We start from the raw sequence: 14,643 nt of genomic DNA, 5'->3' as shown, positions 1-14,643 counted from the left end.
TTCACCGTTGTGAAATAGGGTCAGTGCTGTTATAACCTTAATTTAATTTACAAGTCAGTGTGTCCCCTTGTATTGCTCTTGAATCTGTAATAAGGTTTGTTGTTGATAAACTCACTCATCACTGTCACATTTTAAGGTAAAGTAGAGCTTATATTGTTCCCACATACAAATGTGTTCTTTGCTTTAGAGCTTTAAGGTAGGTCAAGAGAAGCTAGAGCTAGAGTTGGTTTTATATATATAAATTCCCTTCTTACCCTCTGTGGGTGGTCTCGTCCTTTTTTCTGAGCTCGGGGACTCTAGGGGCCTGGGAGCTTGAGGGTTCTTCAGTGTCTTTGCTGTTCCTGCACTGCACTTTTCAGGACTGAGATGTCTGTTGTAGTCACGCCTCCAGTTTGGGGACACTGCCCCGAGTGCTCCGGTGACCACGGACACCACTTTCGCCTTCATCTCCCACGCGTTCTCCAACTTCTCTGAGCTCTTGTTATTTCTCCAGTTTCTCCTGTTCCTTTTTTCTGATGTTGTCATCACTTGGTATTGCCATGTCAACCACAACGGCTTTCCTCTGCTGTTTATCCACCACCACAATGTCTGGCTGGTTTGCCATTATCGTTCTGTCAGTCTGTATCTGGAAGTCCCACAGGATCTTGTCTCGGTCATTCTCTACCACCTTTGGGGGTGTTTCCCACTTTGACCTTAGGGGTTCCAGTCCACACTCTGCACAGATGTTCCTGTAAACTGTGCCAGCTACTTGGTTATGGCGCTCCATGTAGACTTTCCCTGCCAGCCTCTTACACCCTGCAGTTATGTGCGGGATTGTCTCAGGGGCCTACACCTTGGGTCTTCTCTTGCATAACATACCATAACTCAGAGAGATTCACTGTTTTTGCAAGAAATAAGATAAGATAAGGTAAGATAAGATAAGCCTGTGTTGCAACACAAAGTAAGTACATAAGTAAATAATAATAAACAGATAACTTATAATAAAAAAAACGTATACTCTTATAGAAAAGCTCTTCTAAAAACTCTTGACTATCAGAATCAGAAAGGCGTTTATTGCCATTGACAGTGAACATAATTCACAAACTCGGAACTTGCTTTGGCATTAAGGTGCAACATACAACAATGAATAATAATAGTAGTAAAATATATCAAAAAGGGCATGGATAAATATCCAAATATATGATCCATCCTTATCTTTTTTTTTTCATTTTTGACAATAATTATGTGCTGAATAATGGCACCACTTTCTGATGCTCTTCTAAATAAATCCTTTTTGAACTCTCAAAGAAGACATTGAACTTTATACCAGTTCATGTGGAAAGGGCCAGTTATTACATAAATATTAATCATAAACCAGGTCAAGACATTTGACTCAGCTCTTCTGTAAACTATTGGTATTCAGTCACTTGAACACAACCAATCTGCTCCCCCTTTGGAGATAAAACATGTATCTGCTGTCTGTTTCTGCAGACTGCTTTCTGCGCAGACCTGACTCGTACCGCTGCATTTATGTTTCGCATTTAAAACAAACAAATGCATACATATTCTTCAGAAATGCAAGAGTGCAAAGGGAACCAGAGCAGAAGCACCGGGGGATGAGCCGCGGAGAGAACGAGGAGGGACCCTGTGGCACTGGGCCTTTATCTGTTGCTCAAAACACGTCTGTTCCACATAATGTGTGCACATTTTTCCAAAGGTCTCCTTGGCACGACTCTGCGCCCCCCAAATGGGTGTGCCCCACACTTTGAGAAGCTCTGCCTTAACCTGAAGTCTCTTAATAAGACCCAGCTCTCAGAAAGCTCTTTGGATATCTTCAGTTATCACAATGTTGATACAAAGGCAACATACGTGATAATCTGAAGTCTATTGATGAGTGAATTACTCAGAAAGAACATAGAAATAGCACATAACGATGTGATGACAACGGCGCATTCAGCTCCTTCTGTTCCAATCCCATACACGGCACATATGCTTTATACACTTACACTGGAAACAGTTTTGGTGCAGTAATGAGTTAAGCAGTTGTATTTAGATTACTTTTAGTAACGTAGTACTCTAATGAACTATAATTTAAAGAAAATGTAATTAGATTTAGTTTTTAACCCTAATAACAACACAATATACTATAACCTGTTTGAATACTTTCAGCCACACTAATCATCACTAGTTGAAGTCAGTCGCAGCTGCTTCAGTCTCGTAGTGTGGACCAGTTACAACTGGACTCACGTTCAAATCACAAAGTGTGGGCCGCGAAAAGACTAGAACAAAGAAGCATGTTTGAATTATAAGCCCAATATTGGCCGTGCTCCAGTGCAGAATTATGATTAGAATAAGATTCAGATTTTTTTTGTTTTATTGCCATTGTCAATGACCTTGCTTCAGAAACAATGATAATAGCAAAAATATAAAAAAAAAAATAGGGTCAATGGGCCAATGACGAGGAGCTGAGGAGACACAGTAAACATCCACATCCGTGCTAAAACGTTCTATTTTCATCTTTACAGAAAGAACATTGCACAAACAATAATAACTGCAAGGCACATGCTTATTATTCCAGTCTAAACATCAGATTAATAATACAGAAACACAACAGCCTAAATAAAGTATTAATGAAAATAAGACACCCTCTCTATATTTATTATAGACTATCAAGTTGTTTTTTGTGCGATGTGATTATTGCTTGTATTTTGTGGGATAAACGTGTATTCAGTTGTTAGTCGGAGTCGTGTAGTGTGGACCTCAGACTCTATAATCACACTCAGTCCAGTCGTGTAGTGTGGACCTCAGACTCTCTATAATCACACTCAGTCCAGTCGTGTAGTGTGGACCTCAGACTCTCTATAATCACACTCAGTCCAGTCGTGTAGTGTGGACCTCAGACTCTCTATAATCACACTCAGTCCAGTCGTGTAGTGTGGACCTCAGACTCTCTATAATCACACTCAGTCCGGTCGTGTAGTGTGGACCTCAGACTCTATAATCACACTCAGTCCAGTCGTGTAGTGTGGACCTCAGACTCTATAATCACACTCAGTCCAGTCGTGTAGTGTGGACCTCAGACTCTCTATAATCACACTCAGTCCAGTCGTGTAGTGTGGACCTCAGACTCTCTATAATCACACTCAGTCCAGTCGTGTAGTGTGGACCTCAGACTCTCTATAATCACACTCAGTCCGGTCGTGTAGTGTGGACCTCAGACTCTATAATCACACTCAGTCCAGTCGTGTAGTGTGGACCTCAGACTCTCTATAATCACACTCAGTCCAGTCATGTAGTGTGGACCTCAGACTCTATAATCACACTGAGTCCGGTCGTGTAGTGTGGACCTCAGACTCTATAATCACACTCAGTCCAGTCGTGTAGTGTGGACCTCAGACTCTATAATCACACTCAGTCCAGTCGTGTAGTGTGGACCTCAGACTCTATAATCACACTCAGTCCAGTCGTGTAGTGTGGACCTCAGACTCTCTATAATCACACTCAGTCCAGTCGTGTAGTGTGGACCTCAGACTCTCTATAATCACACTCAGTCCAGTCGTGTAGTGTGGACCTCAGACTCTATAATCACACTCAGTCCAGTCGTGTAGTGTGGACCTCAGACTCTATAATCACACTCAGTCCAGTCGTGTAGTGTGGACCTCAGACTCTATAATCACACTCAGTCCAGTCGTGTAGTGTGGACCTCAGACTCTCTATAATCACACTCAGTCCAGTCGTGTAGTGTGGACCTCAGACTCTCTATAATCACACTCAGTCCAGTCGTGTAGTGTGGACCTCAGACTCTCTATAATCACACTCAGTCCAGTCGTGTAGTGTGGACCTCAGACTCTATAATCACACTCAGTCCAGTCGTGTAGTGTGGACCTCAGACTCTATAATCACACTCAGTCCAGTCGTGTAGTGTTGACCTCAGACTCTATAATCACACTCAGTCCAGTCGTGTAGTGTGGACCTCAGACTCTCTATAATCACACTCAGTCCAGTCGTGTAGTGTTGACCTCAGACTCTATAATCACACTCAGTCCAGTCGTGTAGTGTGGACCTCAGACTCTATAATCACACTCAGTCCAGTCGTGTAGTGTTGACCTCAGACTCTATAATCACACTCAGTCCAGTCGTGTAGTGTGGACCTCAGACTCTATAATCACACTCAGTCCAGTCGTGTAGTGTGGACCTCAGACTCTCTATAAACACACTCAGTCCAGTCGTGTAGTGTGGCCCTCAGACTCTCTATAAACACACTCAGTCCAGTCGTGTAGTGTGGACCTCAGACTCTCTATAAACACACTCAGTCCAGTCGTGTAGTGTGGACCTCAGACTCTATAATCACACTCAGTCCAGTCGTGTAGTGTGGACCTCAGACTCTCTATAAACACACTCAGTCCAGTCGTGTAGTGTGGACCTCAGACTCTCTATCATCACACTCAGTCCAGTCGTGTAGTGTGGACCTCAGACTCTCTATAAACACACTCAGTCCAGTCGTGTAGTGTGGCCCTCAGACTCTCTATAAACACACTCAGTCCAGTCGTGTAGTGTGGACCTCAGACTCTCTATAATCACACTCAGTCCAGTCGTGTAGTGTGGACCTCAGACTCTCTATAATCACACTCAGTCCAGTCGTGTAGTGTGAACCTCAGACTCTCTATAATCACACTCAGTCCAGTCGTGTAGTGTGGACCTCAGACTCTCTATCATCACACTCAGTCCAGTCGTGTGGACCTCAGACTCTCTATCATCACACAGTCTAGTCACATAGTGTGGACCTCAGGACCTCATGAAGTGTAGATCCTCCTCAACATTCTAAATCTCTGCAATCTCTTGTGTTTCACGCTTGAACTCATTCTGTTTCGATTACACAGTGCACGACGTCCATGTGCACAGCTGATAACAGCTATTATAATAAGTTCAGATGTGAAGCACTCAAAAAACGCATTACAGCGTCATCCATAGATCTATAAATGTGGACCTGTATGAAACACCACATTTATGGTAAACATGAACCTAAATAATAAATAGGACTGAAACGTTGAGACACTACTTTGTAAATTCATTATAGCAAGCTTGAAAAATAACATATTTATAAATAAAAATGTAATAAGGGGAAATGTGTTTCCCTAATTTATATTTTTAAACTAACTTAAGAAATCAGTAATCTGATTACTTTTAAAGAAAATAATCAAGAGTAGTAATCTGATTACTTTTTGAAGGAGTAATCAATATATTACTGTTGTTGCTCAGATTAACCACAGCCAAAACCAATGAGCAGACGGAATCACATTAGTGCCTCCATCTCCCATGAACCTTTACACCAACTGGAACCTGCAATTGGGTGTTGTCATGTGGATTTATTCAGGCCTAAATTATGGAAAGAAATGTGTGTTTTTGTCGAATGCATTTACCAGTGGATGAAATGACAGTGTAGCACTAGCACCCACACTCCAGGCTGTGGGAAAAGTGCCCTTCCATTAGGTTCAGGCGCGGATCAGTTACAAGAGCTGGATGAGTTTGACCTGGGAGAGGTTCATGCAAGAGAGAAACAGAGAACAGCAAACAAGGACAAATTGGAGTTTGCTTCAAAACTCTGATAAATGGAAGCCTGGTTTGTGAACGATAGAGAAATAGTATGTACTTTTGTAAGAGATTGTGGCTGCGTGTGCAAATCTATCTCTGTGAATGCATGGTTGGTTATGCGTGACTTACTTTTGCAGTTATTCTTTTACCGTCTGGCAGAAAATAATGATATGCAAATAATCAAATACTGTCTAAACATATTCTGACCGCTGTAGGGCTACATCGGCTATTCTTATTAATCATGAATAACCTATTATTGAAAAAGAATAGTGCATTTTATGAAGAGGTTCTTTTGTCAGACCAGATTTTGTTCATCAAATGACAGTTTCGACTACTTAATGTTTGCAAAATAACATCATAGTCGACTTGTCATAAATCATATTTACCGTATTTTCCGGACTATAAGTTGCACCGGAGTATAATTAAGTCGCACCAGCCAAAAAATGCATAATAGAGAAGAAAAAAACATATATAAGTCGCATTGCAGTATGAAATGTGGTTGCAAGTGTGAAACAAATAATATCACATAGAAGTCGCCCCGGAGTATAAGTATATAAGTATAAATATAAGTAAAAGTTGCATAAAACTATGAAAAAAGGTGCGACTTATAGTCCGGAAAATACGGTGTAGGTAAAAATAAAGTAAAGTATATTAATGATTATTGTTTATTATTTTTTCTTTTTCTTTTTTTACATTTTGATCAACTAATATTGTTGCCTTTGCTATCAAACATCTTTTGTCAAGACTTTTGCATAGTTAACAATTAATGAGTATTAAAATAGTAAGTGATTATTTTAATAAGGGCTGGACAATGTGCCAAAATGCCAAAACATTTTTAAATAAAGCTTTTTAGTATTGATTCCATGGATATAAACAATACAGACTTTTACTAATTGCCGTTCAAATCAAAAAATAGACAATTCAAAATGAACGAAATTAATTGCAGCCATGACTCTACAAAATCGTTTTCGTAAAAATACAGTGAGATTACAAAAAGCGGTCATTATTATCACATCAAAAGTCTGCTTCTTCCACAAGCCTCTCCCAAAAAACGTGCTGATAGATTAAGATTACATATTTCGTTTTGTCCCGACAAGACGTATTGCTTCCATTAAATTGAAACATTTTATTATTTTGTAGAGTTTTTCCAATTGCCAATTACCTTATTTCAATGTTTAGTCGCTTTATTCCACCGCCGCGCTGTCCTGCCCATAAATTCTCCCACATCTACTTTCCCCACTATAAATCTCCTTCCCCTGATCTCGTGGAGAAAAGCGAACAAAGAGACCTTGACTGTGCGTGTCGCGCTTGGGGCCGTTGGCGGCTCTCTGCGACTATTAACACATCCTTTAATTAGCCCGCCGCAAACAGGGGGCCGGGATCGCCTTAGTGTCGCCGGTGGCTTGTAGCTGACCCGATCGATACATCCCGATCATGGCTTTTTCATCAGCTCAAATGAAAGTGCTTTGTCTCCGAGCCCTGTGCGCGGACCTTGCAGATTCACCTTAAAGGCTGTGGGGCGGCGGCGCCGGCGGTGTGCAGCGTTGCGGATGGGGCCCTGTATAATCTGGCTGCATTAGGGAACTATAAAGATAAATGGAGGGAGGCGCGAAGCATAACTCATCCTGTCAGAGGCGCCGGGTTTAAGGCAGGGAAACTTTGTGTTGTCTAAAACCGGCTTCAACACCCCACAGCTTCCTACTTCCCCCGCTGTCTCCAATGTTTGCAAATCTGCACTGGATTTTTCTTCGGCGGTGGAATGCTTCAAAGTGTAGGAGAATCGTCGTACGGGTTTTGTTTGGAGAAGGGTTGTCAATACCAACGTAATCATAACAAATAGGATAGAACTAGACCTTTCCGTATATGTTTAGAAGGTATAAATAAAGGAAGGAATAAAGTATTTTACAGTTTGTGTTAGAATAATTGTATCGACGTCATTGATTAAAGGAGACATATGCTACTTTTTTCAGGTACTTTGTATGGAATTATAACATATTTTGTCCATCATCCTTTTACATTTTGTTCATTGTAAATCACAATATTGATCTAAAGCAGCTTAGAAACAGAAATAGAACTGCAGAAATGATAAACCTGCTGCTTTAAAGTGATATTTGAGAGTAAAAGTAGAAGATTTTTATTCATTTGTTTTAATTTTAAGTGGCATTTTACAACCGAACGTGTATCACTTGGAGTCTTCATTTTTCTAATAACCGCTGGGATGTGGGCAGGGATAGGGGGTAGGTGAAAACAGGAGTTCTCTGAGCACTCGAGCGTCAGTTACAGGACAACACAGGATTTCTCAAACAGGCTTGAATCAATCAAGAGACAACGGTGAATAAGATAATGATGATGGAAAACTGGTAACAACAAGATCAACAGTAACACGATAATTCATAGATTTTTTTTGTTATTAAAGAAAACAACCAGTTCAAGTTGTAAATCACATCGCTAATGTTCAAGCTTCAAGGTTCGGGATGAAACTGAAAACTGTGGGTGCAGCTTTCTTGGAACTGAAGTGCTGCAATCCAAACCAGAGTGAGAAAACAACCTTTGAAGTTATGTTTCAGGTATAAAGTGTAAATCTATTGACAGCTAAGGTGGATTAAAAATAAATGTTTTTTTTTTTTTCTTGTCTTTATTTTTATTGATTGCGTGAGGAAGCATACAGGCCACAAAAGACACAGAAATGTATTAGAAATGTGGCATTCGTTCTGCTGTAGAGTTAGAACTGTCAAAACAAAGATGCACGATGCAAACTGATGCTGAAATGAAACGTTTTGAGGAGGTGTCGATACATAATCATATGCAAAACTGTCATATTCATGTGAAATACTGTCATAATGTCAATCATCTTGGTGCAATATTCTCTGTCCATATAACAGCTGTGAAAAAGAGTGTTAATATTGTTATTATTATTTTTCATTAATAGTATAGGAGGTTTTATCTCTATATAAGTTATCTGTTTTTTTATAATTTACTTCTGTATCTACTTTCTGTTGCAACATTCAAATTTCCCCATTGTGGGACAAATAAAGGCTTATCTTATGTTAGCTTAAAAAATCTAATAATAATCACATAAAGAGGATGACGATGTTTATATCTTGACATTACATTTTCAGAATTAGGGTAAGAAAACAGGATAATATTTTTAAAAATATATATATATATACATTTGAATTTATAGTTTATTATCATTACGGTATGGAACATGGTTTTAAGTATTTCCGAGCACTTTCCTTTCTTTTGAAATACAGTTTGAACTATGACTATTGAGATTTGTGACAACACCATCTGATTTTGACCAATTATGGCTGAACGCAGATGGTCTATATTTTTAGAAGCTGATCTGAGCTGTCACATGTCCATACTGCGGAAAATCCATATATGAAGTTTAGAGGGCGTTTCTCAGCAAATACATATTCATTTGTATGGAAATAACACGGGGATGAGCGACGTGGTGCTAAATTAGGCGCAACTCTCATTTGAGAAGGACTTTACCTGTCTAGCAACATGTCGTGAACGCGGCACAAAAGTCTTTCAGTGTCTTGGAAGTTACAAACATTTCATTGAAAATATTTGTGCTTGAAACACACTGATTCAAACCGCCTCTGTTTTCCCCCATGTGTCATCTATTTTCCCTCTCCCCTGCCTGCTCTCCCTCCTCTTTTCTTAGGTATGGAAATGTTCATTTACACTTCTTCCACTGCACAAATTGCCCCTCTGCCTCTTTTCTGGCAGTGCATTTCCAATTTGAAATAAAAGAGTAAGCTGCTTTGCGCTAACAACTTATTCCATGTGGTTCTTTTGGCAGGCTTCTCTGTTGACCTTCAAGTTCCCAATCAGTGCGAGAGAGAAAAATGGAAATGGCTTCTTGCCTTATTCGTGGTTTTCGTTGGAATTGCTGAAATTCTGTTGTGTCTTTTCCCAACAATGATTCATCCTTTCCTCTTCCAGTGGACGACGTTCCGCCTTACTTCAAAATGGACCCGCCCCAGACCCAAGTTCATCTGGAGGGGAATCGCCTGGTACTGACTTGCATGGCGGAGGGCAGTTGGCCGCTGGAATTCAAATGGATCTACAACGGCACAGAACTGACGAAATTCTCCTTGGAATACAGGTAAAGAAAGCCGCGTGCCGCCAGCTACTACTACTACTATTACTACTGCCACCTCTGCTATTATTGTTTTCCATTTTTCATCATCAACGCTAATTAGGTTACTGCATCGGGGCGTTTTAAAAGGGCCTTAATTGAAACTAATAGCTAAATTGCTCATTGCTATTCACGTTGCAGCCTATTTCTTCTATGGATTTGTTCAAGGCTGGAGACGTAACATCAGGTGCGGTGGGGATTGTCGAATTAATTCACATTTGCATCTCGTATTTGTATTGTTTGGTGGAAAGTTCGGGAAATGGTACGACACAGAGCACGATGCATTCGAGCGCGAGTGGGAGAAGTCCAATGCAACTGTGATACAGATTTATCCAAAATGTTATAGAAAAGTGTGTTTACTAGACACTGCTGACGGAATTATTAATTATTTTACTAATTGGTAATAGCTCTAACTTACTTTGAGAAGTTGCTGCAATTAAATAACAAAAATCACACTGTAATATATAATAAATGCATGAATAGTTGAACAGAGAAAGTTAGAAACGTCATTCACTTTTTGTTAACATGAAAACCCCCTTGTGTTTTCTTTTAGCTCACATTTTGTCATCATGATGAATAATTAGTGTTACAATGAACTCAAAAGGTGTGTTTTTGTGCCACAAACAATGTTCTAATGAGCTGACTGAAGCCACTGCTAAATTGTTTTCAAGTTTGTTTCCGGACATTTATCCCGTAACGAACTATTACATTTGCATTGAGAATTCAAAAGACCTTTCTTAACTCCGGAGTCATGTTCTATTTTTAGACCTTATCGCAGCTCCACAATAGTCAGGGACCAAATTCTGTGACCTAAATGTCAGCAGAAAGAGCCAATGTCCAGCGTTTCCAGGCTCAAATCTCATATTGTCTGAACTGCCAGTCACATGGAACACACATGGAGTTCGGCCATGTTTACCAAGCTTATTTCTTATTGGTGTAACGTGATAATACAATTGTACTCAAATACAAGGGATTGTACTCAAATAACATTATTACATTTGATTTAAACCCAAGCCAAATTTGATTTAAAATACAATTCAAGGAAATTAGGCAACAGCAAATCTACTGTAAATGTTGCGTACAAATTTGTATTTTTATCCTTTAGCATATTTAAATAGTTTTTCTATAATGCATGCTCTTTTTGATTTCATGTAGGTTGTTCCATCATTGTTAATTGTTTTAAGTTGCACCGAATCCCCAAAGCGAATTCTGTGCGTTGCCATGAAACCTTTTCTGAAATCTTATGTACAGTGCATTTCTGCTTCCACCACTTAAATATTATGTATGTATTGCATGTTTAAATCACACATTTATAACAACCAGGATGAGTTTGTGTCACGAGGCAGCTCCAAACAAGAACCGACACTGGCGAACTCTGTGTGGTTCACTCCTTTTTCTGCCAGTACATCAGACCCGCAGCACTTGTTATAGTGAAAATGCGAGAGTAGTGTGGTCTCGGCCCGTATCCGTGTGTGTGCGTGTGTGGTTACCGTGCCGTGAGCGCTCGGACTGTGTGTCAGTTGTAGTAGCGCTGAGTAAAAAGTCGGTTTGCAACTAATTTGAGGCCCTTTTTGTCCTGTAGCGCTCCGTCCCTGCCTGGCCATCCACAGCCGTCCCCGCGCTCTCAGGAGGCATTGTCTGATTGCTATCACTAGTTCCACAGCCTTCATAGACTTTTCCCTTAACCCACAAACACCTTCCCTTTGTCTCATCTCCTCCTCCTCCTCCTCCTCCTCCTCCTCCTCCTCTCACATGAGCTAGTCTCCGGGCGTGCTCTGCAGTCCAGACCTCTGTTTGGTATTCTCCACCAGCAATGATCAGAGACGAGAACTGGAATCCATTTAATCAAAGCCCCTGCACCACACATCCTAAAACAGAAGGGGGAAAGGGAGAGGACTTTACTCTACTTAAAACACAAGCACTTTGTTTTTTTTTTCCTACCAATGATTTTTTTTATATATGTTTATTAAATTCAGATGCAACAAGTAGGAACAAGTGATAGTTTAACTGGTGTTATTTACATGCATACTTATAAAAATAAATTTCTTCTTTATTTAGATGGATAGATAGATAGATAGATAGATAGATAGATACATAGATACATAGATACATAGATACATAGATGGATTGGTGCAACATAAAACAATGAATAAGTCAAAAGAGAAACAATTTAAATCTACTATGGGATAAAAAATAACAATAAGATATCAGATACAAAAATAAAAATAAGAATAGAAAATAGGCTTAATATGTACATACATCTACAGTTGAATTTACCTATGTAGTGCAGAAAGAAAGAAAGAAAGAAAGAAAGAAAGAAAGAAGAGAAATAGTGCAGTATGTTTATGTTTCTTTCTATGTACCAACAAATACTGTTCTGTCAATTAGCTCTGCCTTGGAACAGCAGATGTTCTCTAGTATCTACAGTATCTACACCTGGATGCTTGCTCCGTGTACAGTCCAACAACACAACACAAATACAGCTTTGGATCTGTTAATGGGAAAAAAATACATAAAACAGTTGATGAGCAGCGAGCCCGACGGCAGATGCACGCTTTGTTTCTTTTAAAATATTGATGTTCTCAGTATGAGTAGATTCAGAAAACATCGTAGTGCATTTCATTTCTGTTGACATGGGTGTGAATTAAAAGTAACATAGCAGGGTTATGAGGGAAAGAGGAAAACATATTTTTGCAGATAGTGTTGAAATTCCCTTCATAGACAAGAACCCACTTTTCTTTTTCTTTTAAGATAAGATACGTTAAGATATTCCTTTATTGTCCACACATGGGGAAATGTTGGTGTTACAACGCAGTAGATACAGGGGAAAGGACAGATAACTTGTAGGAAGTTTGAAAAGAACACTCTTAATAAATGGTCAGCGCTTTTCTACCGTCAAGGTACTCAAAGCGCTTTACATCAAGGAACCAGTCACCCATTCACTCACACATTCACACCCAGATGTACGCAGACACTGGAGGCGAGTTGGGTTAAGTGTCTTGCCCAAGGACACAACGGCAGTATTCACATGAGGCAGCTGCGATCGCACTGTCAACCTGCGGGCCAGTGGATCTGACCGCTCTGACCGAGCGGGGAGTCGAACCGCCGACCTTTGGATCAGGAGACGAGCACAAAAAACTCTTATTAACAAAACTTTTCTCATATCTTAATAGGGAATGGAGGGGGGGAAAGATAAAAATTAAATTAAATAATAACAAAATAATAATAATAAAATAAAGTAAAAAAAAAAAAATAGCTAGCATAAGACTAAATAATACTAATACTAATGGTAAGTAAACAAAACACTCTTATTTATGGCCTTAATTGCTTGTGAGTATGACAGCAATTGCACATGAATGTGATGGTATTGCACATGGTTAAGTCAGTATTGCACATGAATATGACGGTATTGCACATGAATATGATGGTATTGCACATGGTTAATTCAGTATTGTACATGAATATGACAGTATTGCATATGGTTAAGTCAGTATTGCACATGAATACGACAGTATTGCACATTGTTAATTCAGTATTGCACATGAATATGACAGTATTGCACATGGTTAGTTCAGTATTGCACATGAATATGACGGTATTGCACATGGTTAAGTCAGTATTGCACATGAATATGACGGTATTGCACATGGTTAAGTCAGTATTGCACATGAATATGACGGTATTGCACATGGTTAAGTCAGTTTTCTTTTATTTGAGTTCTGTTTGATACCTGTCAATGGTCTTTAATGTAATTTTGTGTTTGTCTCAGATACTTGCTCCCGACGCTGGACCGAAAGAATGCCGGGCACTACCGCTGCATCGTGAGGAACCGAGTGGGAGCGATTATGCAGTGCAGCACCGAAGTACAAGTGGCCTGTGAGTGTGACTCCATACATGCTTAATAAGAGCCGTGAGTGAGAGGATGGTTGTCTTTACAAAGTGGCTGCGGTGCACTGTATGGGGATGACTCACCCGGGATAAAGAGGCTTAGCTTGGGAAACAAAAAAATGAGCTGCGATTAATAACTTGCACAATGAAACACTGGATACGCTTTATTTATACTTCACTACAGAGAGAGACGGTGTATGCACTGTTTAGTCCAACACATTGTTGAGTTGGACTGAAAAGTAAAAAGTCACTTTCCTGAAAGTCTCAGAGTGTAATGCTGCCTATACATTTGTTGTTCGTCCTTTGAACAAATAAAAAATAAAAATATATTCGAAATAAATACTAAGAAATCGATTTAGATGACCAATCCTTATAAAGCTCACTGTTAGATGCAGTTCTCCAAATCAGTGAGAGGGAAATGCTTTTTACATTTTACTCTTAAAGTACATTTTTAAAGGGGTAGTTCAATACTGTTCCTGAAGTAGCTTGTCTTATGCAAAATGTTTACTTGAGTAATGTTTACTGCTGTTTAATGTTTAAATGTGTAATGCTACTGTAATTGTACTTAAAGTGTGTATGACAGTTTTTTTATGATTGTCTCATTTTGACTTTATTTGCTATATTTATACCTTTATACATGATAGTTTTACACTCATCAAGTAGCTATTTGTGGAGAAAAGTTGAAAAATCTGTAGACAATTACAGGTAGTAACATCACAATAGCGACACTCATTGCAGTGTGTATAATGTATAATGTATAATTTACACAAATAAAACAGCTTTTTTGACCCGGAAAACATGAATTCAACAAAAATAAAGGGGCTTTCATATAATTGTGTATAAAAAGATGTGTGACATTAGATGAGTTTTGGCCCAGTGGTTGCTGGGTAATTTGTAAAGTGTGATGTCCAACCAGGATGTAAATGGTAACCTAAAAATGTTGCTATTCTGAGATATATTATGTATATTTTTTAGCAAAATTTAAACTTAACTGCATTTTAACCTGTCAGAGGCACTTTAAGCTATAAAATCTA

At 39.3% G+C, this 14,643-nt stretch overlaps 2 protein-coding genes across 3 annotated transcripts in view; both read left to right on the top strand.

The window, feature by feature from the left end:
• cdc42ep4a (CDC42 effector protein (Rho GTPase binding) 4a) overlaps positions 1 to 14,643 on the top strand; it is a 226,327-nt gene that overhangs the window by 152,741 nt on the left and 58,943 nt on the right. The gene's annotated exons all lie outside the window — the stretch shown is intronic.
• The window catches only part of sdk2a (sidekick cell adhesion molecule 2a), a 145,333-nt gene that overhangs the window by 86,060 nt on the left and 44,630 nt on the right, over positions 1 to 14,643 (top strand). For both annotated transcript variants that reach the window (XM_072443242.1, XM_072443241.1), the window contains exons 2-3: positions 9,526 to 9,688; positions 13,491 to 13,597. In XM_072443242.1, the coding sequence (XP_072299343.1) occupies positions 9,526 to 9,688; positions 13,491 to 13,597 (270 nt within the window). The remainder of the gene's footprint in view (positions 1 to 9,525; positions 9,689 to 13,490; positions 13,598 to 14,643) is intronic.

Source organism: Eucyclogobius newberryi, unplaced genomic scaffold (assembly GCF_026437365.1).
Source record: "Eucyclogobius newberryi isolate DKJ021-1_F unplaced genomic scaffold, fEucNew1.0.hap1 SCAF_13, whole genome shotgun sequence".
Lineage (NCBI taxonomy): Eukaryota > Metazoa > Chordata > Actinopteri > Gobiiformes > Gobiidae > Eucyclogobius > Eucyclogobius newberryi.
Note: the sequence above shows the minus strand (reverse complement) of the source record. Positions and strands in the feature narration are given on the sequence as shown.